Here is a 27032-nt window from a genome sequence, read left to right on the forward strand (position 1 = left end):
AGCTGTCAACGGTAACCCCCCCCGTGACGTTGACGACCCAGCATGCACTGGGCGATGACATAACAGGGGGCGGTGCCACCAGGTGACGATGCTGGGTAGCCCCACTCCTTAGCTATTTAAGAGCTGTCACATGGTAGGGCAGGAAGAGAGTTCACTGCGTTACCTTTTTTTTGGGGGGGTTCGTCGGTTCGGTGGGCGTCGTGATTGACGATGGATCTACATGGGGGGACATTGTTTTTTTATTTTTTAATAAAGGAATCGTCAAAAACTGGCTCCTGACAGCAGATGGCTCGTCGGTTGGTAGGGCTCTTTCACACGTCCGTTCCGTTCGTCCGTTTTTTGGACTTCCGTTAACGGACCGCAATGCTTCCCTATGGGCTAGCGTCCGTTAGCGGATGAGCATCCGCTAACATCCGTTAGCATCCGTCTGCGTTCAGTTCCGTTTTTTTGGACGGAAGAAAACCCTATTTTTCTTCCGTCTAAAAAACGGAACGGACGAAAAACGGACGTTAACGGATGATCCGTTTATCATCCGTTCCGCTAACATCCGTTTTTCTATGTAAAAAGCCCCCCAAAAAAAAAAAAAAAACGGATGGAAAAACTGATGCAAAAACGGATGGAAAAACTGATGCAAAAACTGATGAAAAACTGACGAAAAACTGACGAAAAACTGATGGAAAAACGGATCAACTGATGGAAAAAAAAACTGATCTGAAAAACTGAACGGACGTGTGAAAGAGCCCGTAAGGACACGGTGGCCAGCTCCCTGGCTACTCCTTAGTAAACAGCTATGTACTGTGGGCCAGATTCACATATAATTACGTTGCTCCTGGGCAGCGTAACGTATGTGATTTACGTTACACCACCGCAGGTTTACAGCGTAAGTGCCTGATTCTCAGAACACTTACCTGTAAACTTGCGGCGGTGTATCGTAAATGCGCTCCGCGCAAGCCCGCCCAATTCAAATGGGGCGGGCACCATTTAAATTAGGCGCGTTCCCGCGCCGAGCGTACTGCGCATGCTCCATCGGGTAAATTACCCGACGTGCATTGCGCTAAATGACGTCGCACCGACGTCATTTGCTTAGACGTTAACGTAAATGGCGTCCAGCGCCATTCACGGACGTCTTACACAAACAACGTTGATTTTTAAATTTCGACGCGGGAACGACGGCCATACTTAACATGACTTAGGACAACTAGGGCTCAGCCCTAATTTTATGCGGCGTTACTCGACGGAAACGACGTACAGTTAGATCGACGGGCCGTTCGGACGTTCGGGGATCGCCGTAAGTATTCATTTGCATATTCTATGCTGGCCGCAATGGCCTCGCCACCTAGCGGCCGGCCTAGAATTGCATCCTTAAGATCAGACAGTGTAATTCAATTACACCTGTCGGATCTTAGGGCTAGCTATGCGTAACTGATTCTATAAATCAGTCGCATAGTTAGGACGGCCCTAACACAGAGATACGACGGCGTATCAGGAGATACGCTGTCGTATCTCTTTTGTGAATCTGGCCCAGTGTTTTTAAAGAAAACAAAAACGCATCACAAGTGCAACACTTGCGTTTTTGTTGCCACTCCATTTAAGTCTATTAGGCTGGGTTCACACTTGTGTGATGCAGGAACCAGCATGATTCCTGTGCGGGTTCCCGCATTGCACCTGAATCGCCTGTGGTTCACATTAACATCTGCGAACCGCTCCGAGTGTCCATGTAAAGTTAATGACACCCCCCAGATCAGTTCACAGATTGCAGTGCAAACTGTGAAATGGTGCAGGAATCGAATTGCATGGGTGTGAACCATAGCTCCCAACTGTCCCTGATTTCGAGGGACTGTGCCTGATTTGGAGCAATGTCCCTCTGTCCCTCATTCCTCCTCATTTGGCCCTTATTTTGGTCTGATCCATATAGTTGTATATAAAATGCACTTTTTATCTATCAAAAATTGCTGAATTTTGAAAGAGTCAGTATAAAAGAATAGTAGTGGTAAAAAAAAGGCACCTGTGGGTTTTACCAAGCTTGTTTTTTTTGCGCAATTCCCCTTTAAAGTGGTTGTAAATCCTTAGGGAGAACTTACACCTACAGGTAAGCTTAGATTAATATTGGTCTCGGAGATATTTGCAATTTCTCAGAGCGACGCCTTCAACAGCGCATGTGCCGTCTTGAAAGGGCACGCTGCGCCGTTTCAAGCCGGGGTCATGCCGTTAAAGGCGGCTCCCGCACGCATGCGCGGAAGTGACATCACGCGACTGCAGCCAGTCACAGAGCCGGAGTTTGCGGCCCCTGGAAGAAGAGTGGTGAAGAATGGACGCTCGCTGCCATGGAGGAAAACTGACATTGTGGGCTTCTCCTGCAATGCATAGTAGCCCATTATGATTTACCATTGCAGGGAAACATAGAGGAAGTAACACCCATCAGGGTTTACTTCCTCTTTAAAGCGGGGGTTCACCCTAAAAAAAAATTCTAACATTACATTGAGCTCACTTCCGACATTGACAGTATGCTGATCTTTTTTTTTTTAGCCGTACATACCGTTGTATCGTTATTCCCCCCCCCCCCCTCCCCGGCTTCCGGGTAGTAAATCCCGCGGGAGTGGGCGTTCCTATGCACAGGCTAAGTGATTAATGTATGACAAAAGCTTCCCCTCGGCGCATACGGCCTCGTCACGAGTAGCCGAAAGAAGCCAAACATCGGTGCGCAGGCGCCGTATAGCACCGACTCGCAGTCCGGCTTCTTTCGGCAAAACTCGTGACGCGGCCGTATGCGCCGGGGGGAAACTTTTGCCATACGTCAATCACAAGCCTGTGCATAGGAACGCCCACTCCCGCGGGATTCACTACCCGGAAGCCGGGGGAGAAAATAACGATACAACGGTATGTACGGCAAAAAAAAAAAAAGATCAGCATACTGTCAATGTCGGAAGTGAGCTCTATTTATTGTTAGAATTTTTTTTTTGGGTGAACCCCCACTTTAAGAGGGCGTGGAAAGGGGAGTGTCCTATGCTTGCATACTTTTGCTGATAGGTATCTATTATTCCCATCTCAAAAAGTTGGGAGGTATGGTGAACACCCATGCGATCAGATCCCAGTGCGGACCAAAAAAAAAAAGGGTCCTGCGCCATTTTGGTGCGAATGCGATGCAATTTCAGCCATACAGTTTGGCTGAATTTGCATCGCACAGACATGACATGTGATCTGCACAGCAATGCAGTGCGAATCACATGCGATGTCTGTGATCTCCTAAGTGTGAAAACACAATCTGCTGCAGGAAAAAAAAGGTCCCAGACCCTTTACAAAAATGCACGGGATAAAAAACGCACAGATGTGAACGTGTATCATAGGAAACATGTTAAATGGACTGTAGCGCGTTTCTGCAAACTGCACTAAAAAAAAAAAAAAACGCATAGGTGTAAACGTAGGGTCAATCCTGCAATGGTACAACGTATCGGGAATCAGATGCAAGCTGCAGGGATAAATGACTAGAGCAGCCTGGGCTTTTCTGATTGAGGCTCGATTCACACCTATGCAGTGGCGGCTGGTGCTCAAAATTTTTGGGGGGGCGCAAACGAAAAAAAACAAAAAAACAATTGCAGCCTCACTGTACCTATCAATTGTCACCACTGTGCCATGCCATCAAATGCAGTCAATGTGCCATCAAAACGCAACCACTGTGCCATCAAAACGCAGCCACTGTGCCATGCCATCAAAACACAGCCACCGTGCAATCAAAACACAGCCACTGTGCCATGCCATCAAAACGCAGCCACCGTGCCATGCCATCAAAACGCAGCCACCGTGCCACGCCATCAAACGCAGCTACTATGCCATCAATTGTCACCACTATGCCATCAAACACAGCCACTGTGCCCCCAATTGTCGCCACTGTGCCCCCAATTGTTGCCACTGTGCCCCCAATTGTAGCCACTGTGCCCCCAATTGTAGCCACTGTGCCCCCAATTGTTGCCACTGTGCCCCCAATTGTAGCCACTGTGCCCCCAATTGTCACCACTGTGCCCCCACTTGTAGCCACTATGCCCCCACTTGTAGCCACTGTGCCCCCACTTGTAGCCACTAGCCATCGTGCCCAGTACCCCCCCCCCGGCACTGGCCCTGATAGGCACTTCCACACAGCCAGCCAGCTGCCGCTATTCAGCTGACCGGCGCTCAATGTCCGGTCAGCTGAATAGTGGGCGGCAGCGGCGAAAATATACAGATTCATACAGTGTATGAATCTGTATATTTTACTGGCTGTGAGCGAGCCAGAGGGGGCGGCGCTCCTGTGTCCCTATGGACGCACCGCCACTGCATGTTGCTTTTGAGCCTTTTTGCGTTGCTTGCTGCGTTATTTGACGTGCGTTTTTACCGCGATTTGCGTTTTTCTTTTTTTTTTTTGGCCAGTAATTTTTATTTTTTTGCATTTCCTTTAACAACCAGCTATAAACAGGTTTAAAAAACGCAAATCGCGGTACTTGTGTTTTGGATGCAGACCCATTGAATTCTATTGCATGCAAAACGATGCTTTTTGCAGGAAAAAAAGTCCCCAACCCTTTCCAAAAACGCAGAGGCACAAAATAGCATTGATGTGAACATGTTCCATAGGAAACCATGTTAAAAAATTTCCCTGCCTTTCTGCAAAATGCATAAAAAAAAAGCATTAGTGTGAATGGAGCCGAAGAGAGACCTGTGCAAGTGAAGCTATAGCAAGATGGCCTGGACATGGTGTGACAGCAATGAGACCAAAGGGGTTCATTGCATATGTGAAGGGGTGCACAAAGGGGTTCATTGCATATGTGAAGGGGTGCACAAAGGGGTTCATTGCATATGTGAAGGGGTGCATGCTCGGCATCGCAGGAATAATCCATTATATATGAGAGAGAGGAGGAGAGGAGGACCAGACCTGAGCACACATTGGTTCCTCCCTCTGTGACAAAGAGGAGATCAGCAGCTGGTGGAGGGAGGAGGGAGTCAGCTGAGAGGGGAGGAAGCATCATATGATACAGAGGAAGGAGCTGTATGAGTGTGACATTGTATCCCCGGGTGCAGGGATCTCCTGTGTAAGGTAAGAGCTCTTCATATCCTCCATAGTCACCATTGCATACAGATACATGGACAACATACGCTTTAATTGTACTGCAGCGGGTGCAGATCAGTATGGTACAACATGTGATATCTGCTGTGCATGTATACAGCATGGCTCCTGGACTCCATGGGCTCCGGCCGCCTGTTTCTTATCATGTGATGTGTTATACGGTTCTACATACAAGATACGTGTTGTAGTACATAAGCCATATTGTTGCTGCGCTTCACCCTATGACCCCGGTCTATGCCTGGTCATTATCCGGCAACACAAAGAGCATTCATGTGTTCCTGCAGATAAAGCATGGTTTAGGATTACAGGTGGAACCTTGTAGATGAAGGTTATTCCAAAGGGAACGTCGGATATAAATGTGGCATAGGGAGAGCTGGGGGTGTTGCCCTTGGTTACCCACGTCCCACCTGTCCCTTTTCCAAAGCAGGTTAGAAAATGGCAGTTACATCAAGTGAGTTGTTCTTGCCAACATCAGCCTGGACACAGCAAGAGCAGCAGATGCTGATGGCAAGGATTTTAAAGGAGAAGTACAGCCAAAGCTTGTTTGACTAAACTTCTTCTTCTGTGGATCATATGAGTGCAGTTTGTTCTGCACTCCTGTGACCCGCTGCTGTCATAGAGCTGGTCCAGGGTCGGGATTTGCCCACATGCCTGGACTGGTGTTCTATCGAAAAGTGCCCGCGTATGTGCAGAACGGATGGGCACTCCAGCTGATATCTCAGTTTGCGTGACTTCACTATAGCGCATGCGCACACCGCAGGAGCCTTTTCTGGCCGGGCAATACAACCACTTTTACCTACAGGTAAGCCTAGATTAAGCCTTACCTGTAGGTGCTCGAAATATCTCCTAAACCTCCACGGTTTAGGAGATATTTGCAAAAGAGACGGGCGCCGATGTCTACGGCACATGCACCGTAGACGACGGCGCAGGTGCACTGTAAAAACCTTTAGAAACGGGAATCGTGCCATTTCTAAAGGAGGTCGTGCTGTGACTGGCGGCTCCCGCACGCATGCTTGGGAGTGACGTCATCGCGGCTCCGGCCAATAACAGTGCCGGAGCCGTGATACCCGGAAGGAAGAGGGTGAAAGATGGACGCTTCGTGGAGGCGAGGAAATCGGTGACATCGCAGGCTTCGGTTTCAGGTAAGTGACACATAATGGGCTACTATGCGATGCCTTTGCAGGGCAACAAAGAGGAAGTAAAACCCATCAGGGTTTACTTCCTCTTTAACGGGCAAAATTGCAAGCTATGCAAAGAGCCGAGGGACACCGCAGTTGGCTAATTGTAACTCGCTGTTGCAGGGCGGGTTGTGGGTGTGTTGAAGGGCAGGTTTTGTCTGTGATGCAACCCGCCCTTAGACACAGGCAAAACCCGCCGTTCAACAAACCAAACCCACCCTGCCACTCCGACAAAACCGGACCCTGAGCACACTCTAAACCCACGCCGCAACAGCGAGGCACATGGAGTGCCCTTCTGTTCTGCACATGCACGGCACTTTTCGCCGGGGGCACCAGTTCAGCCTCTCAGCGAGCCACTGAGAGCCTGAGCTGCCTGCTCCTGCTCCCACTCCCTTCACAGCCCAGCGCTCTAGTGAGTGTGGGGGGGGGGGCAGAGCTGACAGAGGTCACTGACAGTCACCAGCTCTCTGCTCAGGGAGCCCTGAGAACCGAGTGATCGCCAGTGTTTGATCGCTCGGTTCTCAGCCTTAGTGCCAGTGTGCTAGCGAGAATTCCCCCTCCCCCGTCCAAAAATGCCTCCGATGGGTCTGCGCATGCGCAGTAACATATGTCACTTCAGCTGATATATTGATCAGCTGAAGTGACGTCAACACGATGCATGCATACATCGTCTGAGGCCTTATCCGATGCTGTGCAAACAGCGGAGGGAGAACGCACTTGCCTCGCTGTTGCTGGTGGATTTTGCCTGTATTGAACGCAGTGTTTTCTGCCTGTTGCACGGCGGGTTCAGTGTGATAAGCGGCGTGTTTTGGCTGTGTGTAAGGGTGGGTTAAAACACACACACACAAAACCCCCCCTTCAAGACACTCACAACCCGCCCCACAATAGCGAGGCAGAATCTGACAATTACATTCTCCCTTGGCGCTTAGCAGATCGTCTATTACTGCCTCCGACGACCTGTGCATGCGCTGTGTTGACGTCACAAAAGATGAGTTGGAGTGACGTTGGTTAGTGTACAAGAGCATACCCGTCTGAGGCATTTTTTGACGGGGGGCATTTCTCGATAGAACACTGGCGAGGGACAGATGCAGCATCCACCTAGGCAACTATGATTCTAAAATAAAAAACTATTCCCATACTTCTCTTTTAAAACAACCACAAAAGGGCACGTGTCGTTGTAAGATAAGTATTTAGTCAAAGGCAGGCCCATATATTATGCAAGAAAATAAAATTGCTCAATGTTGATGGGGGGGGGGGGGCTATTCTATTCTGACAGTTGGAGGTTTCTCAGTTGTCAGAATAAAATGATCATTGCTTGCAGCTATAGCCACCGGCAGTGAAAAAAAAACAGTCAGGCTGGTTGTACTGAAAGTATAACTAAGGCAAAACCTTTTTTGGATAGAGTGGAGAGGGGTTAGAATGCTTGTCAGTTTTTATTGCTGTCTGTGCCCTTCTTAGGGCGTTCCCCCTCTCTATTTATCCTGTTTATCATTATCATTGAAAGTAAGAAACAATCCCAAATTTTGGGTTGTGCCCAGAGAAGTAATAGAGGGGGAAATCTTCCAATGGGGACACTAGTTCTGGTGACCTGAGGTCCTCAAAGAATTCCCTTTCACCACCTGCCACCCGCCCACCGTCAAATGACAGAGTGACGGTGTGGCTCTCGTTCTGGGTGGACGTCATATGACAGCGCACCCGAGTGGCTGCTCCCAGGGGGACGCATGTCGATCGCGGTTTTGCTGTGTTGCTAGGACACAGAGCTATCCCAATCTCTCTCTGTAAAGAGCCACTGACATGGCTCTTTATTCATATGATCGTCTGTGTCCAATCACAGCCAGTCACATATAAACAAGGAAGTGTCGGTAATCGTCCCTCCTCACCTCACACTGTGGCCAGTGTGTGGCGAGGAGAGCCAATTAGCGGCATCTCCTCGCAGGGGACAGTGAGAGATGTAATCAGGGTACTGATTACATTAGAGCGCAATCAGTGCCAGCAATCAGTGCCCACCAGAGCCAGCAATCAGTGCCCATTGGTGATGCCAATCAGTGCTCATCAGTGCTGCCTATCCAGTGCCTATTGGTGCCACCTCTAAGTGCCCATAAATACAGATTATCAGTGCTCATCAGTGCCGCCTCATCAGCGCACATCAGTGAAGGAGAAAAATTACTTATTTACAAAATTTACTGACAAACTTTTTTTAATAATTTTTTTTTTTAGTAAAAAATGTAAATCCCAGCAGTAATTAACCATTTGAGACCCGCGCTGTAGACGAAAGACATCCACAGCGCGGCTCTTAACTGCCGGGTGGACGTCCCTCAGCGTCCTTTTATTTGCATTCCCCGCACACGCCACTGGGGGCGCACAGCAGGGAAAAACTGTGCCCGGCACATCGCTAAGATGCCGATGCGCGTGCCTGGCGGACGCGATGTCCGCCAGGTGCCCGCGATTGGCAGTGACAGCAGGGACGTGGAGCTCTGTGTGTAAACACAGAGCTCCACGTCCTGTCAGGGAGAGAGGAGACCGATGCCGTGTCCCTTGTACATAGGGACACCGATCGGTCACCTCCCCCAGTCAGTCCCCTCCGCACACAGTAAGAATCACACCCAGGGAATACATTTAACCCCTTCCTCACCCCCTAGTGTTAACCCCTTCCCTGCCAGTCACATTTATACAGTAATTAGTGCATTTTTATAAAACTGATCGCTGTATAAATGTGGTCCCAAAATAGTGTCAAAAGTGTCCGATATGTCCAAAAAAATCGCAGATTGCCGCCATTACTAGTAAAAAAAAAAAAAAAAGGCGCTAAAACTTTTGCGCAAACCAATCAATATACGCTTATTGCGATTTTTTTTTTTTTTTTAGTTTTATTTTTTTAACAAAAATATGTAAAATAATACGTATCGGCCTAAACTGAGGAAAAAATATATTTTTTGAAAAGAAAATTGGGATATTATTATAACAAAAAGTAAAAAATATTGTGTTTTATTTTCAATTTTTGTTGTCTTTTTTTGTTTATAGCGCAAAAAAATTAAAAACGCAGAGATGATCAAATACCACCAAAAGAAATCTCTATTTGTTGGGAAAAAAATGATAAAAATATAATTTGGGTACAGTGTTGTATGACCACGCAATTGTCATTCAAAATGCGTCAGCGCTGAAAGCTGAAAATTGGTTTGGGCAGGAAGGGGGCTTAAGTGCCCAGTAATGAAGTGGTTAAATAAATACCACCAAAAGAAAGCTCTATTTCTGTGAAGAAAATTATAAACATTTCACATGGTTACAGTGTAGCATGACCAAGCAATTATCATTCAAAGTGTGACAGAGCTGAAAAATGACCTGGACAGGAAGGGGGTGAAAGTGCCCTTTAGGTAGATGGTTAATTTGCAGAGATATCCTCACTTCCTGTTTGGCTATGGGACAGGAAGTGAAGGGAGATCTCCGCAATTGAATACAGACGGTGAATTTTTTTTTTTTTTTTTTTACAGGGGTTTTAACCCTCCCTTACTCTATAGAAAATGAGTAAAACAAAGTATTGCCCATAGTTCTACTTGAAAATTATCGATTGACTTCAGTACAACCAGCCTGCCCATACATGGATCAAAATGCCGGTTCCTGCTGAATGACGATCCCTCTGTGGCCAGCTTTAGGCTTCATTTACACTGACTCCATACAGCCTCGACCATTGCAAGTAATCACTGGCTGTGCAAACAGTCACGAATAGCTACAGCAGCCGCCAACAGCCTGTCATTGGATTTTATAAGCTCAACAGCCGGAGCAATCCACACACATCTGTCAATCCCAGCTTCAGGAATCCGCAGACTCTTGCCACTGGGATTGTGCGTAAAAGCTCTTGTGAAAATAGATTTTTAGGCCTATGGTACACCATCAACCTGCCAACTACAGGACAATTGAGATCCTGTTTTCACAGCATTATCTCCTCATTGGTAAGGATTTTGCAGTTTTTCTTACTGAAAACTGGACCGAGTTTTAACCATAGTGCTGTGGTAAGGCACTGTAAGGCTGCATTCACACCTAGGCGACAAAACGCCTGAAGCGCGACGCTACAATACGCTGGAGGGGAGAAATAACATGATTCTCTATGGAGATGGTTCACATCTCCACGCCAAACGCCGAACGCCTGAAGCTCAAACAAGTCCCGGACCCTTTTTTGTCGCGGCATATCGGGCGGCTTCGGTGTTCTCCATACCCGACAATGACCTATACAAAACCGCGGTTAAAAACGCAGCGTTTTGTCGCGGCAAATCGCGGTAAAAAACGCTGCAATTTGACGAGGCAAATCGCGGTAAAAAACGCCGCAAATCGCCTACGCCTAGGTGTGAATGCAGCCTAACAACACGCTTTACTGCATTGTGCAGCAGCACGCCGTAAGAGCCCTTTCACATGGGGGCCGTCCGTGCGTTAGCGGTAAAGCGCCGCTAGTTTCAGCAGTGCTTTACCGCTGTCTAAGCAGCGCTTTTCGGCCACTAGTGGGGTGCTTTTAACCCCAAAGAAGGGGTTAAAAACGCCCCTGTTGTGACGATTTGGAAGTGCTTTTCATGCACTTCAGAAGCATTGCCCATTCATTGCACTGGGCAGGGGCGTTTTGGGAGTGCTAAATACAGCGCTCCCAAACCGCCCCAAAGATGCAGCTTGCAGGACTTTTTCTAATGTCCCACAAATGCCCTGCCCTAGTGTGAAAACACTCAGGCTTTCACATTCAGGCAGTATGGGAGGCCGAAAAAGCAAATTAATCCCTAACACTGACCTGCCTCTCAGCCAATCAGGTGCTCGGGTCTGGTTACTCTGTCACCTGATTGGCTGAAGCGACAGGCGCTGTGATTGGACGCCTATCGGGCATCCAATCATAGCAGAGACGGGAGGAGGACGGGAGAAGACATGGACTCGTGGAGGACAGCGCCGAGACAGGTAAGTGCGGGGCACACTGGTGGCAATTGATGGGCACACTGGTGCCAACTGATGGGCACACTAGCAGCAATTGATAGGCACAGTGGCTGTGCCTGATGGGCACAGTGGCTGCGGTTGATTTTTTATTTATTTTTTCAGTTTGTTTGCTCCCCCCCCCCAAAATTTTGAGCACCAGCCGCCACTGGTGTATACTTTTGGGAAAATCGGTGAGCCAATCACACAAGCAGGAAATTATGTTTCTGTGGGGGGGCGTTTTGTTCACAATCTGTGTACAGAACACCTCCAGGTAGTCCTTTTGCATTTTACAGAAAATTGCAGCGGCTGCAGATTGAAAAGGAAAGGTAATTTTTAATAACATTCAATTACAATATGACTTGAGTCGCAATTGTATATGATATAATATTTTTTTTTTTATTTGCTTTTTTGTTTCCCACGAACGTGGATTTACCCTTTAGAGAACAAGTTCCTTTGAAATGAACTGCGCTGAATATGAAAGTGATATTTCTTATCAACATTTACTTATCTCGTGGGTTGGGCACCATATTGTTGACCAGTTAAACACCAGAGAACTTGTTACAAAACGATGAAAAATATTTTATTGGAACGATCTAGTTATCATATGGCGCTTTGTTTTTTTCAGAATTCTGCGAAAGTGTGGAAGAGGACCTGTCATATAATACAGTAAAGTCTACTAGTAACTCAACAGGTCCAGTAAATGTTGAATTATAGCCGGGTATGCTTATTCTGATATTGGAAATATTAGAGCAATATAGTCTTGTGAAAGTCTCATAAATGATGGCTTGTCCATCCAGAAGATGCGTTGTTATCTGATGTGCAGGTTTAGTGAACAGTGCATGCTAGAAAACGTTAGGCAGTGAACTGTGGCACCACCATATCTTGGATTATAATCAGAACAATGGGGGCAATGTTCCCTTTACCCCCTGTCTCTTTGACACTAATTAGTTCCACCATAATGATACAGGGGCCTAATGATCAACCCTAGTTAGCCTAATCAATACAATCCTGTGACATAACCCTGGAACAAGACACTGTGTGCAGTGTACTGCTGTGAGGTCATTGTATTCGTAACAATTAATTAAAGCGTATCTCTGTCAATTTTTCTTTTTTTATTATTACAATTTTTGGATAAGGTAGATAAGTGTTTGAACCCCATGTAAATTTTATTGCTCAAATACTGTATGTAAGAAGCAGCAATAAAAAAAATTGGGATAACTTTACTGTTGTCTTATTTTTTTAATTAAAAAAAAGTGTATTTTTTCCCAAAAAAAGTGCGCTTGTAAGACCGCTGCGCAAATACGGCGTGACAGAAAGTATTGCAACGATCGCCATTTTATTCTCTAGGGTGTTAGAATGAAAAATATATATAATGTCTGGGGGTTCTAATTAGGGAGGGAAGGAGATGGCAGTGAAAATAGTGAAAAATGACACTTTTAGAATTGCTGTTTAACTTGTAAAGCCAACAGCCACCACCAGATGGCGCCAGCTCACAGGACACAGAGGGACTTCACATGGCCGCAAAGCCGCGGCCTCAATTACCGGCTGTCGCGGGCCCGCCGCAATCGCGCGGCGGGGGAGGTGGGGGCACATGGAGATACAGGATCCTGTGCCTCCGTGCGCTCCCCCGCCGCGCGATCGCGGCAGGCCCGTGGTGGCCGGTAATTGAGGCCGCGGCTTCACAGCCTTGTAGGCCGCAAACCCGCGGCCTCGATTACCGGCAGGCACAAGGTCACAATTTCTTGTCGCAATTGCGACCTGGCGCCCGGGGATTGTCGACCCCTGGTTTAGAGGTCAAATGGCTTCTCTTCTAATCCTGTTTAGCTGTGGCTTCTTTTTGTCAGTAGGTGGTGCTGTTGCCATTGTGGTACATTATTATGATGAGCTCAGCCAATCAAATTTGTTGCAATGAATGGTGGGAGGAGGTATTTATTCGAAAGGAGTCAGGTGATCTGGGTGATGTGTATGAAACAGCTCCTGGCTGCTAGGCCTATCCGAGGCCTACATGGGTGTTTAAGCATAGTTCCCAACTGTCCCTGATTTGGAGCAATGTCCCTCTGTCCCTCATTCTCCTCATTTGTCCCTCATTTTGGTCTGAACTATATAGATGTATATAAAATGTACTTTTTCTCTATCAAAAAGTGTTTTCCAGAGCTAAACCTTTTATCTGATCTCTAAATTGCTGCATTTGTAAATTCCAAAAGCCAATATAAAGGAATAGTAGTGGTAAAAAAGCACTTGAGGGTTTAACCAATCTTATTTTTTTGGACAATTCTCCTTTAAGGGTGTGTGGCAAGGGGTGTGTCCTATGCCTGCATACTTTTGCTGATAGGTGTCCCTCATTCCCACCTCAGAAAGTTGGGAGGTATGGTTTAAAGATTATTCTGAGAAAAGCCTGCTCAATGTATGGAAACAATTCTGAGAGGGATGGAGTTCTAGAGAAGCACCAGAGGTGACTCTTCACGGACCAGGGATCCGTGAGGTGGCTGGGAGAGCTTCAGGAGAGAATTCAGTATGATGCAGTGAGTAAAGTTCAAGCGAAGTTCCACCCAAAAGTAGAACTTCCGCTTAATCCACTCCTCGCCACATTTGGCATGTCATTTTTTTGGGGGGGGGGGAGTGGGGGCTTCAGGAGGAGTGGGACTTCCTGTCCCACTTCCTCCTTCCGCCGAGGGGCTGCAAAGGCGAATACTCTAATTGCCTTTTGGCAGCCCCTCCCTGTAGGCGATCGCCTGGGACACGTGACAGGTCCCAGGCGATCGCCTGTCCAATCAAATGGGGCAGCGCCGCTCGCGCATGCGCAGTAGGTGCCCGGGCCGTGAAGCCGAAAGCTGTCACGGCCGGGTGCCCACAGTTGCAGTGCAGCGGCGTGTCGCTGGACCGGGGAACAGGTAAGTGTATGTTTATTAAAAGCCAGCAGCTACACTTTTTGTAGCTGCTGACTTTTAATAAACATAAAAAAAAGCCTGGAACACCCCTTTTCAGACAGCCTATCCTACAAAGTACAGATGAGCTGGTTCAGCTTAAATGCATTTTTCCTGTTTTGAGAAATAAACGTCTCTCTTGTTTAAGCATACAAGTGACTGGCGCCCAACTTTCTTTCTTGTTCATCATCGACTATGTCTAGTAACCTGCACCCTGAGGAGTTATGTCATCCTCCCTACCTCTGATTGTCAACATTAGGCTCCCAGAAAGTTGGGGTAGGCGCTACACTGGGCATACAGCAAAGGAGCAGTGCCGGAATAAACTCTGCAGGCTCCTAGGCAGTTGAAACCTTTGCGTCCCCCTCGCAGGTTTCTGTAGGTTTTCGTACACGTGCGGTAGTGGGATAACTTTGAATTAGTTGAAATAGTGTGCATGTTGGCCGTTGATGTAGATGATCATCGCTACTGTGCATTACATGTACATAGGTTGCACCAACATTTTTAGACTGACAGCTGAAAGAAGATGAGTTTTTAAGTGACAAACTGTAATGTGAACCTGATGCCCGTGGTTTATATACTTTAAAGCGGAGCTCCACCCTAAAGTGGAACTCCCGCTGATCGGAACCCTCCTCCCCTCCGGTGTCACATTTGACACCTTTCAGGGGGAGGGGGGTGCAGATACCTGTCTAAAGTTAGGTATTTGCACCCACTTCCAGCCACAGACTGCGGGCAGGACGTCACCTCCCGTCCCCGTCCCCCCCCCGTTGTGTTCTATGAACACTCGGCTCCCAGAGCGCAATCAGCAGGCGCAGCGCGACTCGCGCATGCACAGTAGGGAACCGGGCAGTGAAGCCGGAGCGCTTCACTTCCTGGTTCTCTCACAGACGATGGCGGGGGGGGAAGCAGAGTGACAAACGATCGCTCGTCCTCTGCTGCGGACGGCACTGGACTCCAGGACAGGTAAGTGTGCCGATATTAAAAGTCAGCAGCTGCAGTATTTGTAGCTGCTGACTTTTAATATTTTTTTTTCAGCGGACATCTGCTTTAAGACTTTAGGAGGGCCGAATTGTGGCCAGCGGAGACAGCAAATGTCTCGGGCCCAGCATCGGTGACAATAAATATGGCCTCAAGGTTGGTCTCAGTAGGAGGAGGAGTAGTGTCCCTATTAGTAGGATGAATAGTATCCCATCATTGGTATCAGAGGAAGATATAGTGCCCCCTTGTTGGTGTCAGTGGGAGGAATAGTGCCTCATATCAGTTAGAGGAATAGTGCCCCAAGCGCCGAATAAAGGCTAGTCAAGGGCCACATCTGGCCCTCGGGCCGCAGTTTTGAGACCCCTGATCTAGATGACTCTTATGTTCATTGTGCAAGCATCAAATGCTCATGTAAGAGAAATGTTTGCAATCACAAACCTGTGAAAAAAGTAGCCATCATGCTATCTTGTTCTCCCGTCAACCCAACTTAACCTTACCCTAGTGTTATACCAACAATTTTCACAAACAGCCTCTTTCCATCCTTCGTGCTTTTCTATATAGCGATAATAGCGTCGAAACGGGAGTAAAGCTCTTCTAAAGTAAAGTGCATGGCCCGGATTCAGATAGGAGATACGACGACGTATCTCCTGATACGCCGTCGTATCTCTGAGTGTGGGCCGTCGTATCTATGTGCCTGATTCAGAGAATCAGTTACGCATAGATTTCCCTAAGATCCGACCGGCGTAAGGCCTCGTACACACGACCGGATCTATCTGCTGGGATTGATCCGCGGATCAGTTCCAGCGGACAAATCTGGCCGTCTGTACGGCCTAGCGGATATTTATCCACGGAGATTTGTCCCGCCGATCGATTTCAAGCGGATAGAAATTTCTTAGCATGCTAAGAAATCTATCCGCTTGAATCGTATCCAGCGGATTGATCCGGTCGTCTGTACAGACTCACCGGATCAATCCGTCCGCTCCCCTCCCTCGCATGTGTCGTAATGATTCGACGCATGCGTGGAAGTACTTGCCTTCCAGCGTCTCGCACGTCGCCGCGTCATTGTCACGGCGACGGCACGACACGTCACCGCGGATGTATTCCGCGCTGATTTTGATCCGATGGTGTGTACAAGCCATCGGATCAAAATCCGGAGGAGGAATCTCCGCTGGAAACGGTCCGTATCACCGTCGTATCTTAGGCTGCATATTTGCGCTGGCCGCTAGGTGGCGCTTCTTTATAGTTACGCAAGCAATATGCTAATGAGGTATTTACGCCGATTCAGAAACGTACGTCCCGCCGGCGCATTTTTTTAAGTCGTTTACATTAGGCTTTTTTCGGCGTATAGTTACCCCTGCTATATGAGGCGTAGCTAATGTTAAGTATGGATGTGGTTCCCGCGCCGAGTTTTGAAAAAAAAGGGCTGGACGTCATTTACGTTCAAGTCGAATCCAATACGTCCTTGCGGCGTACTTTGGAGCAATGCACACTGGGATATTTCATGGACGACGCATGCGCCGTTCAAAAAAAACTTCAAAAACACGGGGTCATCTTAAATTTAAATAAAACACGCCCACAACATCCCCATCACACATACGTTACGCCGCCGTAACTAAGGGCGCAAGTTCTTTCTGCATACGGAACTTGCGCCCAAAGTTACAGCGGCGTAACGTATCTAAGATACATTACGCCCGCAGATAGATAGAGCATTCTATCTGAATCCGGGCCCATATGTTCATTTTGACTTTTTGAGCTTTACCAATCTGCTAAAAAATAACACTAATGTGATGGCATTTTAATCAGCAGAATTGATTGAGTATATGTTCGTGTAAATATATGGGGTGCACTATTGCTGCGTTTGGTAAAAATGACAGAAAAAATATTATTATTTTTTTTATTTTTATTTTTTTTATTTATTCTCTAAAAAACAAGGAAACAAAAATAGAAGTATTCAAATTTGCTACCAAATTAAGGCCTATCTGTCACACAAAAAAATATATATATATAATACCATAGACTACAAACCCTCAAATGTGCAGAATAGAGACACATCGTTAAAACAAAATAAATGCTCTGGTACCGAAGTGGTTAAGAGGATCTTCTTGCCCATTTATGATCTTGCTTCAAAGATTTTCTGAGTTAAATTAGAAAGTTTGGCGTTCAAGTGATCGTTTTTATTGGCTGACTCAGAAAACGAGAAAGTTATGTAAGTTTTCTCAGGCATGCCCGATGAAGAAATCAAATGTGTTTTGAAACTTTGCTTTTTCCGTCTTCTGAGTTGGCCAGTAATTCCTTTAACTCTAAACATTCTGCCTTCGTCAGTGATAAACACACTACCATACAATTTTGTCACTCAGTAACGCTGTACACTTGCCAAAATGGTTCTGTTTAGTTCCCCTGGATAGTAGGGACTTTTGGAAAGTTCTTCCGTGGGTGAACTTTTAGGAATGTGTACGCGGAAACCTCTCCAGGATGTTTATATAAGAATTATTGTAGAAAGCTTTGGAAGCAAATTCTGTTTACATTTTATTCTGTTCTGCCTAATTAAAGTGAACGTGTAAATAGTATAAAATCTTTTATAGTACCAATAAACTAGGCACAAGAGAGCACAGTAATCATATGACCAAAGGAGGACCAGCAATGGGCTCTAGAGGTGTACCCAGGCTTGGTGTATAGGGGCATTTTTCCTGCACGCAGGAAGATCTATAGGCCTCGGCACATTACCGCTGTACATCGTTCCCTATGAGTGGGATAGTTTGTAGCCTTCCCAAGATGTAGAACTACATGGGCTCCCAGTGCAGCCATGTGCCATCAGTCATATCACCATGCCCCGCCAATAATGATTTCACACTTGTGCCCATAAGAGAGAGGGCTTGGTTTGTGTTAGGGTTGTCCCAATACCGATACCTTGTACTCCCGCAAATGCCCCTGATACCTGAATAGAATACTTGCCCCCCCGCCGCCGCTGCCGCCGCAAACCCGCCGCCGCGTTAATCAGCGTGCGGGGAACATTACAGCTTTCGTTTGAATAGCTGTATCCCTGCCGCACCGCGTATAGACACTCCCCCTTGCGCGGGATTGGACGGATGATCTGTCCAATCCCGAGCAAGGGGGAGTGTCTATACACGGCGCGGCGGGGATACAGCTATTCAAACGAAAGCTGTAATGTTCCCCGCACGCTGATTAACGTGGCAGTGGCGGCATCATCCAGGTATGGGGGACATGGCTGGATATATGTGGGGGGACATGGCTGCAATATGTGGGGGGACATGGCTGCATTATGTGGGGAGACATGGCTGCATTATGTGGGGAGACATGGCTGCATTATGTGGGGGACATGGCTGCATTATGTGGGGGACATGGCTGCAATATGTGGGGGACATGGCTGCAATATGTGGGGGACATGGCTGCAATATGTGGGGGACATGGCTGGAATATGTGGGGGACATGGCTGGAATATGTGAGGGACATGGCTGGAATATGTGGGGGACATGGCTGCAATATGTGGGGGACATGGCTGCAATATGTGGGGCGACATGGCTGCATTTTGTGGGGGACATGGCTGCAATATGTGGGGGACATGGCTGGAATATGTGGGGGGACATGTCTGGAATATGTGGGGCGACATGGCTGCATTATGTGGGGGACATGGCTGTAATAATATGTGGGGGACATGGCTGTAATATGTGGGGGACATGGCTGCATATGTGGGGGGACATGGCTGCATTTGGGGACACAAAAAGTATCGGTATTCGGTATCGGCGAGTACATGAAAAAAAGTGTGCTTGTACTCGGTCCTAAAAAAAATGGTATCGGGACAACCCTAGTTTGTGTATGACAATGTTTTAAAGGTTATGTTTTTTTTTTTTTTCTTCTAGGGTCAGCACCAAGAAGATCATCCATCACTTTCTTCCCACCTCCAACCATGATCCACAGCCTGTTCCTCATCAACCCTTCCGGGGATATCTTCCTGGAGAAACACTGGAAAAGTGTGGTGTCCCGATCGGTTTGTGACTACTTTTTTGAGGCACAAGAAAGGGCATCCGATCCAGAGAATGTGCCACCCATCATCCAGACCCCCCATCATTACCTGCTCAGTGTTTACAGGCATTCCATATTTTTTGTGGCTGTAATACAAACTGAGGTACCTCCGTTGTTTGCTATTGAGTTTCTTCACCGAGTGGTGGACACATTCCAGGTGAGACCTTACAATAGCTGTTCCCTTTTATACCTAGAAGTGCCTCAGAGAATAAGTGTTCTTACATACGTCAAAATGTCCGATATCATCGTCCAATATGCGAAATGCATGAAAGGGCAACACGAGTTGCTATAAACAAAGGCCCGGATTCAGAGAGCAATTGCGCCTGCGTAACCATAGTTACGCAGCGCAATTGCTTACTTGCGCCGGCGTAACGAATGCTCCTGATTCAGGAACCTCGTTACGCCGACTGCAGCCTAAGATATGCGTGGCATAAGGCTCTTATGCCCGCATATCTTAGGCTGCATTCTTCTCGATGGCCGCTAGGTGGCGTTCCCGTTGTGCTCAGCGTATAGTATGCAAATTGCATACTAACGCCGATTCACAACGTTACGCGAGCCCTCCGTACGCAGTTTACGTTGTTTGCGTACGGCGGTTTTCGCGTAAGGTTGCCCCTGCTATTAGCAGGGGCAGCCAATGTTACGTATACCCGTCGTTCCCGCGTCGCAAAATTTGAACTTTACGTAGTTTGCGTAAGTGAATCGTGAATGGCGCTGGACGCCATTCACATTCACTTTGAAGCAAATGACGTCCTTGCGACGTCATTTGCCGCAATGCACGTCGGGAAAGTTTCCCGACGGAGCATGCACTCTACGATCGGCGCGGGAACGCGCCTAATTTAAATGATTCCCGCCCCCTACGGGATCATTTAAATTGCGCGTGCTTACGCCGGGCATTTTGCCGGAGCGCCCACGCAATTTACGTAGCGCAGAAAATTTGCGGGGGCGCAGGGCAAAAACGTTGCCCTGCGCCTCCGTAAAAACTGCGCAAAGGTACCTGAATCTACCCCAATGAGAACTGTCTATCTTAGATGCTTTTGGTTAAAAACTAAACTAATTTGTTCTGTTTCGGTGATGAGCAGAAACTGTTGATTACATATACTTACTAATCTATGCACTTATGTGAATGTAAAGACCCATACACACGATCAGACTTTTTGACAACAAATGTCCGACAGACCTGTTTGATCGGACAATTGACCAGGTGTATGCTCCATCGGACAAACTTTTTGTGTTTTTCATCAGACAAATGTTCGCTGTGCAAACAGACAAACTTTCCGGCAACAAATGTCCGATGGAGACTAATGCTATCGTGTGTACTAAAGTCCAAAGTACAAACGTGTATGCTCAGAACCAATGCTAAAGATCAGACAACAATATCAGAAGTTCCCCACAGGGTGGAGGTCAAGAGCTGAAAAACCACATGATTTGGTGAATGTTGGCTGAAAAAGTCCTGCTGTGTGTGTGCATACCAAGTTCACGGCCAACGCCAATTCGGAGCAAAATCCACAGAAAAGTCTGATGGAAGTCTGATCATGTGTATGAGGCTTAAGTGTATTGTTGGGGCTCGTTCAGATGTGTAGCTGAGGGGCAGTAACAGCAGGCAGTTGAACCACAGTTTTACTGCCCCTGGCCACCCACCTTAACAATGACATGCAACTGCACAGGGCTGTGCGCAGAAAAAAATTTAACCCCCCCCCTAAAGTGGAGGACTGCCGCAAATGGAGTACGATAATCCATAAAGGGATCCCTAATGTTGCCTTGATTGAGGCAAGTTTCACGCCAGATGGTATTAAGTACCAAAACGCCTGTCAAAAATGTACCCAGGCACCTCAGCTACCTGTTTCAGGGGCTGTGGCCAGATGGGTTCACCATTGCATGTGTGGTGGTCATGTCCCAAGGTTCGTCGTTTTTGGATGAGGGCTCATTCATTTATTTTTTTCAGTTACATGGGTCAACATCACTAAAGATACGTATATTGCCCTACTAAATAAACCTGTTGAAAATGCTCCACGACACGCTCAGACCTTGATCTACTTTATATTTCTAGCAGTCAAAATCATGATAGCCACAGCGTGGAAAAAGCCCCATAATAGACATTGCGATAGTAAAACAAAAACTCATATAGAAAAATAGTGAATGTCTTATGAGATAAACAATACATTTTTTTCACAAAATATGGTCCCCTTGGCTTACTTTTTTACAGGCATTGAATCTTCCAGTACGAATAAGTTCATGCAGGATCCCTGGACGGATCCATTTCTTTTCTTCTTCTCCCCCTTTTTTGTTTGTTTTTTGTTCCCTTAACTTTGTTCAGCCTTGGCATCACGTCCTCTTGGCTTTTTTCTTTTCTATTTAAACTCCTGATGTTCATATTTGGGGGTCGGGAGTCCCTTATGTGGAATCGTTGCAATGCTTGGCAACGGGAAATACTTTGCGAACCGTGGTCGCTGGACGTGGGCTTTACATCCTGTTGGGCCTACTTCCAGAGATTATAATTTAAGATGTTTTTGACCTTGATATCTTGGGTTTTGTTGTCCTGCACTATGATTCAAGGGGCGATCGTATGGAAAACATAGGGCCAGATTCACAAAAGGGATACGACGGCGTATCTGCTGATACGCCGTCGTATCTCTGTTTCTATCTATGCGACTCATTCATAGAATCAGTTACGCATAGATATCCCTAAGATCCGACATGTGTAATAGTTTTACACTGTCGGATCTTAGGATGCAGTACCGCGGCCGCCGCTGGGGGGAGTTCGCGTCGTAAACCAGTGTCGGGTATGCAAATTAGGAGTTACGACCGATCCACGTTTTTCGCGTTCGCTACGTCGCCGCTAGTATAGTTTCCCGTCGCAAAGTTACACTTTTTTTTTTTGATGCCTTAACTTTAGTCAGCAAGTGTATTGCTGTCTAAAGTATGGCCGTCGTTCCCTCGTCGAAATTTAAAAATCAGCGTCGTTTGCGTAAGCCGTCCGGGAATACAGAAGTACGCTGCGCGCGTCGCCGTTCAAAAAAATGACGTTACGGCGCGCGCAAAGCACGGCGGGAGTTAGGAAACGGAGCATGCACAGTAGGTCCGGCGCGGGAGCGCGCCTAATTTAAATGGGACTCGCCCCATTCGATTGGGAACACCTTGCGCCGGACGGGTTTAGGATACACCGCCGCAAATTTCCAGGTAAGTGCTTTGTGGATCGGGCACTAACTTGGAAAAATTGCGGCGGTGTAACTTAAACCAGTTACGTTGCGCTGCGCCCGGGCTATGTGAATCTGGCCCATACTTCCTAGTATCCACAATCATTTTGATGTTTTATACCCATGGTCTAACAAAAAATATGTTATTCCGGTTCACTTTTGATGATGGTCAAATGCTCACCCGTGATCTTAACGAATACCCACCTAATTGCCAAGATTTTCACAATTTTTTTTTCTTCTCCCCACCTCTATACCATTGTCTATACAGAGCTTGCGAGGATTGTTCGCTGCTCTGCACAGGGCTCTTGTTACTGCTACGCTTTTTTAAAACCTTAATCCAGAAAAAAATGAAACCCCCCTGCGGGGTACTGCCCACTGCCTGTATCCCATTTAATTCAATAGGGTGCTGTGCAACTACCCTGCATTGCACACTGTTGTGGCATTATGGTTTGGCATTGAGGAGACTTTTTGCCTCCTAACCACCTGTAAACCACCCTATAAAAAGCAATTCACAACTTCTCAGAGGGGAAGCAAGGATTGCCGCACATCTGAATGAGCCCCAAGAAGAGCCTGTCACCAGATAATTTATTTTAGCAATAATCTTTCCATAAGATTTTTTTAATTTATTACAGGTACTTATACAATGCCGTCATAGTACACAGCGCTTTACATATACAGTATAATGTGCATTATTATGCAGGATTTATATAGCGCCAACAGTTTGCCCAGTGCTTTACAACGTTCTTGAAAACCGTACATTTACAATACAATACAATTCAATACAGGAGGAATCATACGGCCCTGCTCATTAGAGTTTATTCATCAGTCTCATCCCTCAAAGAGCTTACAATATAAGGTCCCTTAGGGCTCTTTCACACGGGTGGCCCGTTCAGGTCCGCCTGCCATTTGTTTAGGCGGACCTGAACGGGCGCTCCGTGCTCCTCTATGGAGCCGCGAATGTCAGCGGTAATATGCCCACTGACATCCGACCCGCTCCGATCCGCCAAAGTGTGACGGAGGAAAAACCTACTTTTCCATCCGTCTGGCGGATCGGATCGGGTGAACACGGACAGACGGTCCATGTTCATCCGATCCCCCTATAGGGGAGAGAGGAGAAAAGACAGGGCGGTCCCTTCACAGTGTGCGGGGACCGCCCTGTCATCCGCCGGCTCAGCGGGGATCAACAGAGCGATCCCCGCTGAGCAAGCGGAGGTTCACGGGGCGGCTCATTACTGATCCGCCCCGTGTGAAAGGGGCCTTAGTCACATTCACACACATATATACTAGAGCCAATGTAGACAGGAGCCAATTAACCAACCAGCATGTCTTTGGAGTGTGGGAGGAAACCAGAATACTTGGAGGAAACCCATGCAATTTCCAAGCAGGTAGTGTCATGGCTGGGGTTCCAACCGGCATGTACATTTAACATGTTTTATGAAAGGTAAACTCCTCCCTTGTGTAGACATTCAAAAGGTTTGAAATTGCTACTGGTCATGACTATCTTCGATGTGTTGTCAGCAGATGGTTTTCACTGGAAATGAGAAGCAAGAAAATGACTCTCCTCCCCTTTCCTTTGCTTCTTCTTTGTTGCTCATAACATTTACTATCTACCAGAATGTCCACTACTGACTGGTTGCCACAGGCAGGAAATTATTTCCCTTTGCTTAGGTTTTAATAAATGAGATGTTCTGCAACTGCAATCAGCATTTGGAATAAACATACCCATAAGTTAGCAATTGTTTATAGGATTTGAATTGTCTGACCATCTAACTATCTTTGTGCTCTTCTTCCCTTTATATTATATATTTTTTTTAAGGATTATTTTGGTTCATGCTCAGAAATTGTCATCAAAGAGAATGTTGTAGTTGTCTATGAAGTTTTAGAGGAAATGCTGGATAATGGATTCCCTCTTGCCACTGAATCAAATATACTGAAGGAGCTTATTAAACCTCCCACTATACTCCGCAGTGTGGTCAACACAATTACAGGTACCTGGCTTTGTATTATTTACGCAGTTGTGCTACGAATAATTGCTGTTATGCCGCATACACACGATCAGAAATTCCAACAACAAATATTCGATGTGAGCTTTTTGTCGGAAATTCCGACTGTGTGTAGGCTGGTTCTCAAATTTTCCAAAACGCAGAAGGCAGGCGCTGATTGATTGTGTTTTTGTTTTTTTCGGTTTTGGTTGCAGGTAGCTCGAATGTGGGTGACCAGCTCCCAACAGGCCAGCTCTCAGTAGTGCCATGGAGGAGAACAGGAGTCAAGTATACCAACAACGAGGCTTACTTTGATGTCATAGAAGAGATTGATGCCATCATTGACAAATCAGGTCACTGGTTAATATATACAATAACTTATCAATGATCTAATAAGTTTACAGTGGCCATAAACATTATAAAGTAAGCAAGTGAAGTAGACATTGCAAACATGGCCTTGAAATCACCATGTCTAAAAAATATTTAATGGGATGCATCGGATATCTATTACAAGGACTGCATACAGTTGTAAAATGGAAATCACCACATTTGAGTTAGAGTAAAGATCACTGTGGGTGCCAGGATCCTAACCAGATGGTCACATTGGTTGACGTTGGCTGTTCTTGGTGAAAACTTGCCCTTCTGTGGCCTTAAACTATAGAAGCAATGCACAACATTGAAGCTGTCCCCTAAATTCTGCGCTACCTACTGGACACGTTCCACCAGCTGATAATGTATGTGTTTCAGTGGTAGCGGGTACAGTATGCATACTTGTGGTGGCCACTGTCTCTTATATAGCTTACATCATTGACTTGGGAAACTCTAATGCCGCGTACAGACGATCGTTTTTTGTGATGAAATAAAACGACGTTTTAAATCATGAAATAAAACAACGTTTTTGAAACTTAATTTTCAAAAACGACGTTACCTACACACCATCGTTTTTTCACAATGCTCTAGCAAAGCGCGGTTACGTTCAGCACTCTTTTCCATTGAAGCTAGCTTCATAACTTGCTTCTGAGCATGCGCGGGTTTAAAAACGTTGTTTTAAACGTTGTTTTGCCCACACACTATCATTTTAATTGACACAAAAAACGACGTTTTGAAAAACGACACAAAAAATTCAAGCATGTTCGAATTTTTTTTTGTGTCGTTTTTCAGAAGACATAAAACGACGTTTTCACCACACACGGTCATTTTAAATGACGCTTTTAAAAACTACGTTTTTTTTCATCACAAAAAATGACCGTCTGTACGCGGCATAACAATGAATCTGCCTCAACCTCATAAAATATAAAATAATACCATGTTTACACAGCAGACATCACAAGTTGGCACATTTATTGGAGATCTGGGAGAGGGGAGGGGGAGGGGGGGGAGTGTATTAAGGTGAATGAGAGAAATCCTGAAGAGAAATGAACACATCTGCGAATCAGATGCGTGCCCATACATATACTTCGCACATATGTGAACCAGCCTCATTGAAATCAATGTATTTTATAATATGCGAATTGGATGCGGTTTAAAGCGGAGGTTCACCCATAGAGAACACATTTTCCCCTTAGATGGATGCTTGTTTTGTCTAGGGGAATCGGCTATTTGTTTTAAAATATGACCTGTACTTACCGTTTACGAGATGCATCTTCTCCGCCGCTTCCGGGTATGGGCTGCGGGACTGGGCGTTCCTTCTTGATTGACAGTCTTCCGAGAGGCTTCCGACGGTCGCATCCATCGCGTCACGTTTTTCCGAAAGAAGCCGAACGTCGGTGCGCAGGCGCAGTATAGAGCCGCACCGACGTTCGGCTTCTTTCGGCTACGAGTGACGCGATGGATGCGACCGTCGGAAGCCTCTCGGAAGACTGTCAATCAAGAAGGAATGCCCGCTCCCGAAGACCCATACCCGGAAGCGACGGAGAAGATGCATCTCGAAAACGGTAAGTACGGCTCATATTTTAAAACAAATAGCCGATTCCCCTAGACAAAACGAGCAGGAATCTAAAAAGAGAAAAAAAAACTAATTGGGTGAACTCCCGCTTTAAGTTGCAACCAATTCGCATAGGTGTGAACCCGGCCTGAATGTCCAACCATGTGCAAAGGACTTAGAATTTCTCTCTTTTCTCTCTTTTCCTTATGTATGCTTGGATGATTAAAGTGAATACACCTTAACTTAGCTACATGAAAAATCTGTTGCTCAAGGTTAAAGTGTTACTAAACCCACAACAGTAAAACCAGTCTATATATGCAGTAAAGCATAATTCTTATACTCACTGTGGAACCTAAGAGGTTACTCTTCCACATTGTGTAAAAAGGCTGTTTGATCCTGTCTTCTCTGATCCTTAAACGGTCCCCTAAAAATTTCCTAAAAACAGAGTCTATGGAATCTGGCTGCACATGCTCAGTTTGGTGTCTATTGCTAGAGAGGTTTTTTTTTGGGAGGGTGCCTGTGATCAGCACAGGGCCAATCAGCACAGAGGGTCAGGGGTCTTGCAGTCTCATAGGACAGTCAGCAAACTCCTCCTACAAGCTTTAACCAGTGTTTGGTTGGACACTGATAGAAGTCACAAGACTCTGTTGGTGAGAAAATGAATTTAGCAGTTTATACTTACTACAATAATTGCATTTCCATGTTCTGTGTACTGTGAGAGACCAAATATAGTGAATGCAGGGTCCTGGGTTTAGTAACACGTTAAGTGCACATGGATGCA

General features: G+C 46.4%; 1 protein-coding gene across 1 annotated transcript in view; it reads left to right on the forward strand.

Annotated features, from left to right (window-relative positions):
- The first annotated feature begins 4954 nt into the window (after positions 1-4954).
- Positions 4955-27032, forward strand: part of AP3M2 (adaptor related protein complex 3 subunit mu 2) — a 33030-nt gene continuing 10952 nt past the window's right edge. The window contains exons 1-4 of the mRNA XM_040346205.1: positions 4955-5062; positions 18989-19308; positions 24162-24333; positions 24543-24680. Of these exons, the coding sequence (XP_040202139.1) occupies positions 19036-19308; positions 24162-24333; positions 24543-24680 (583 nt within the window). The 5' untranslated portion in view covers positions 4955-5062; positions 18989-19035. The remainder of the gene's footprint in view (positions 5063-18988; positions 19309-24161; positions 24334-24542; positions 24681-27032) is intronic.

The sequence above is a fragment of the Rana temporaria genome, chromosome 3 (genome assembly GCF_905171775.1).
Source record: "Rana temporaria chromosome 3, aRanTem1.1, whole genome shotgun sequence".
NCBI classification, from domain to species: domain Eukaryota; kingdom Metazoa; phylum Chordata; class Amphibia; order Anura; family Ranidae; genus Rana; species Rana temporaria.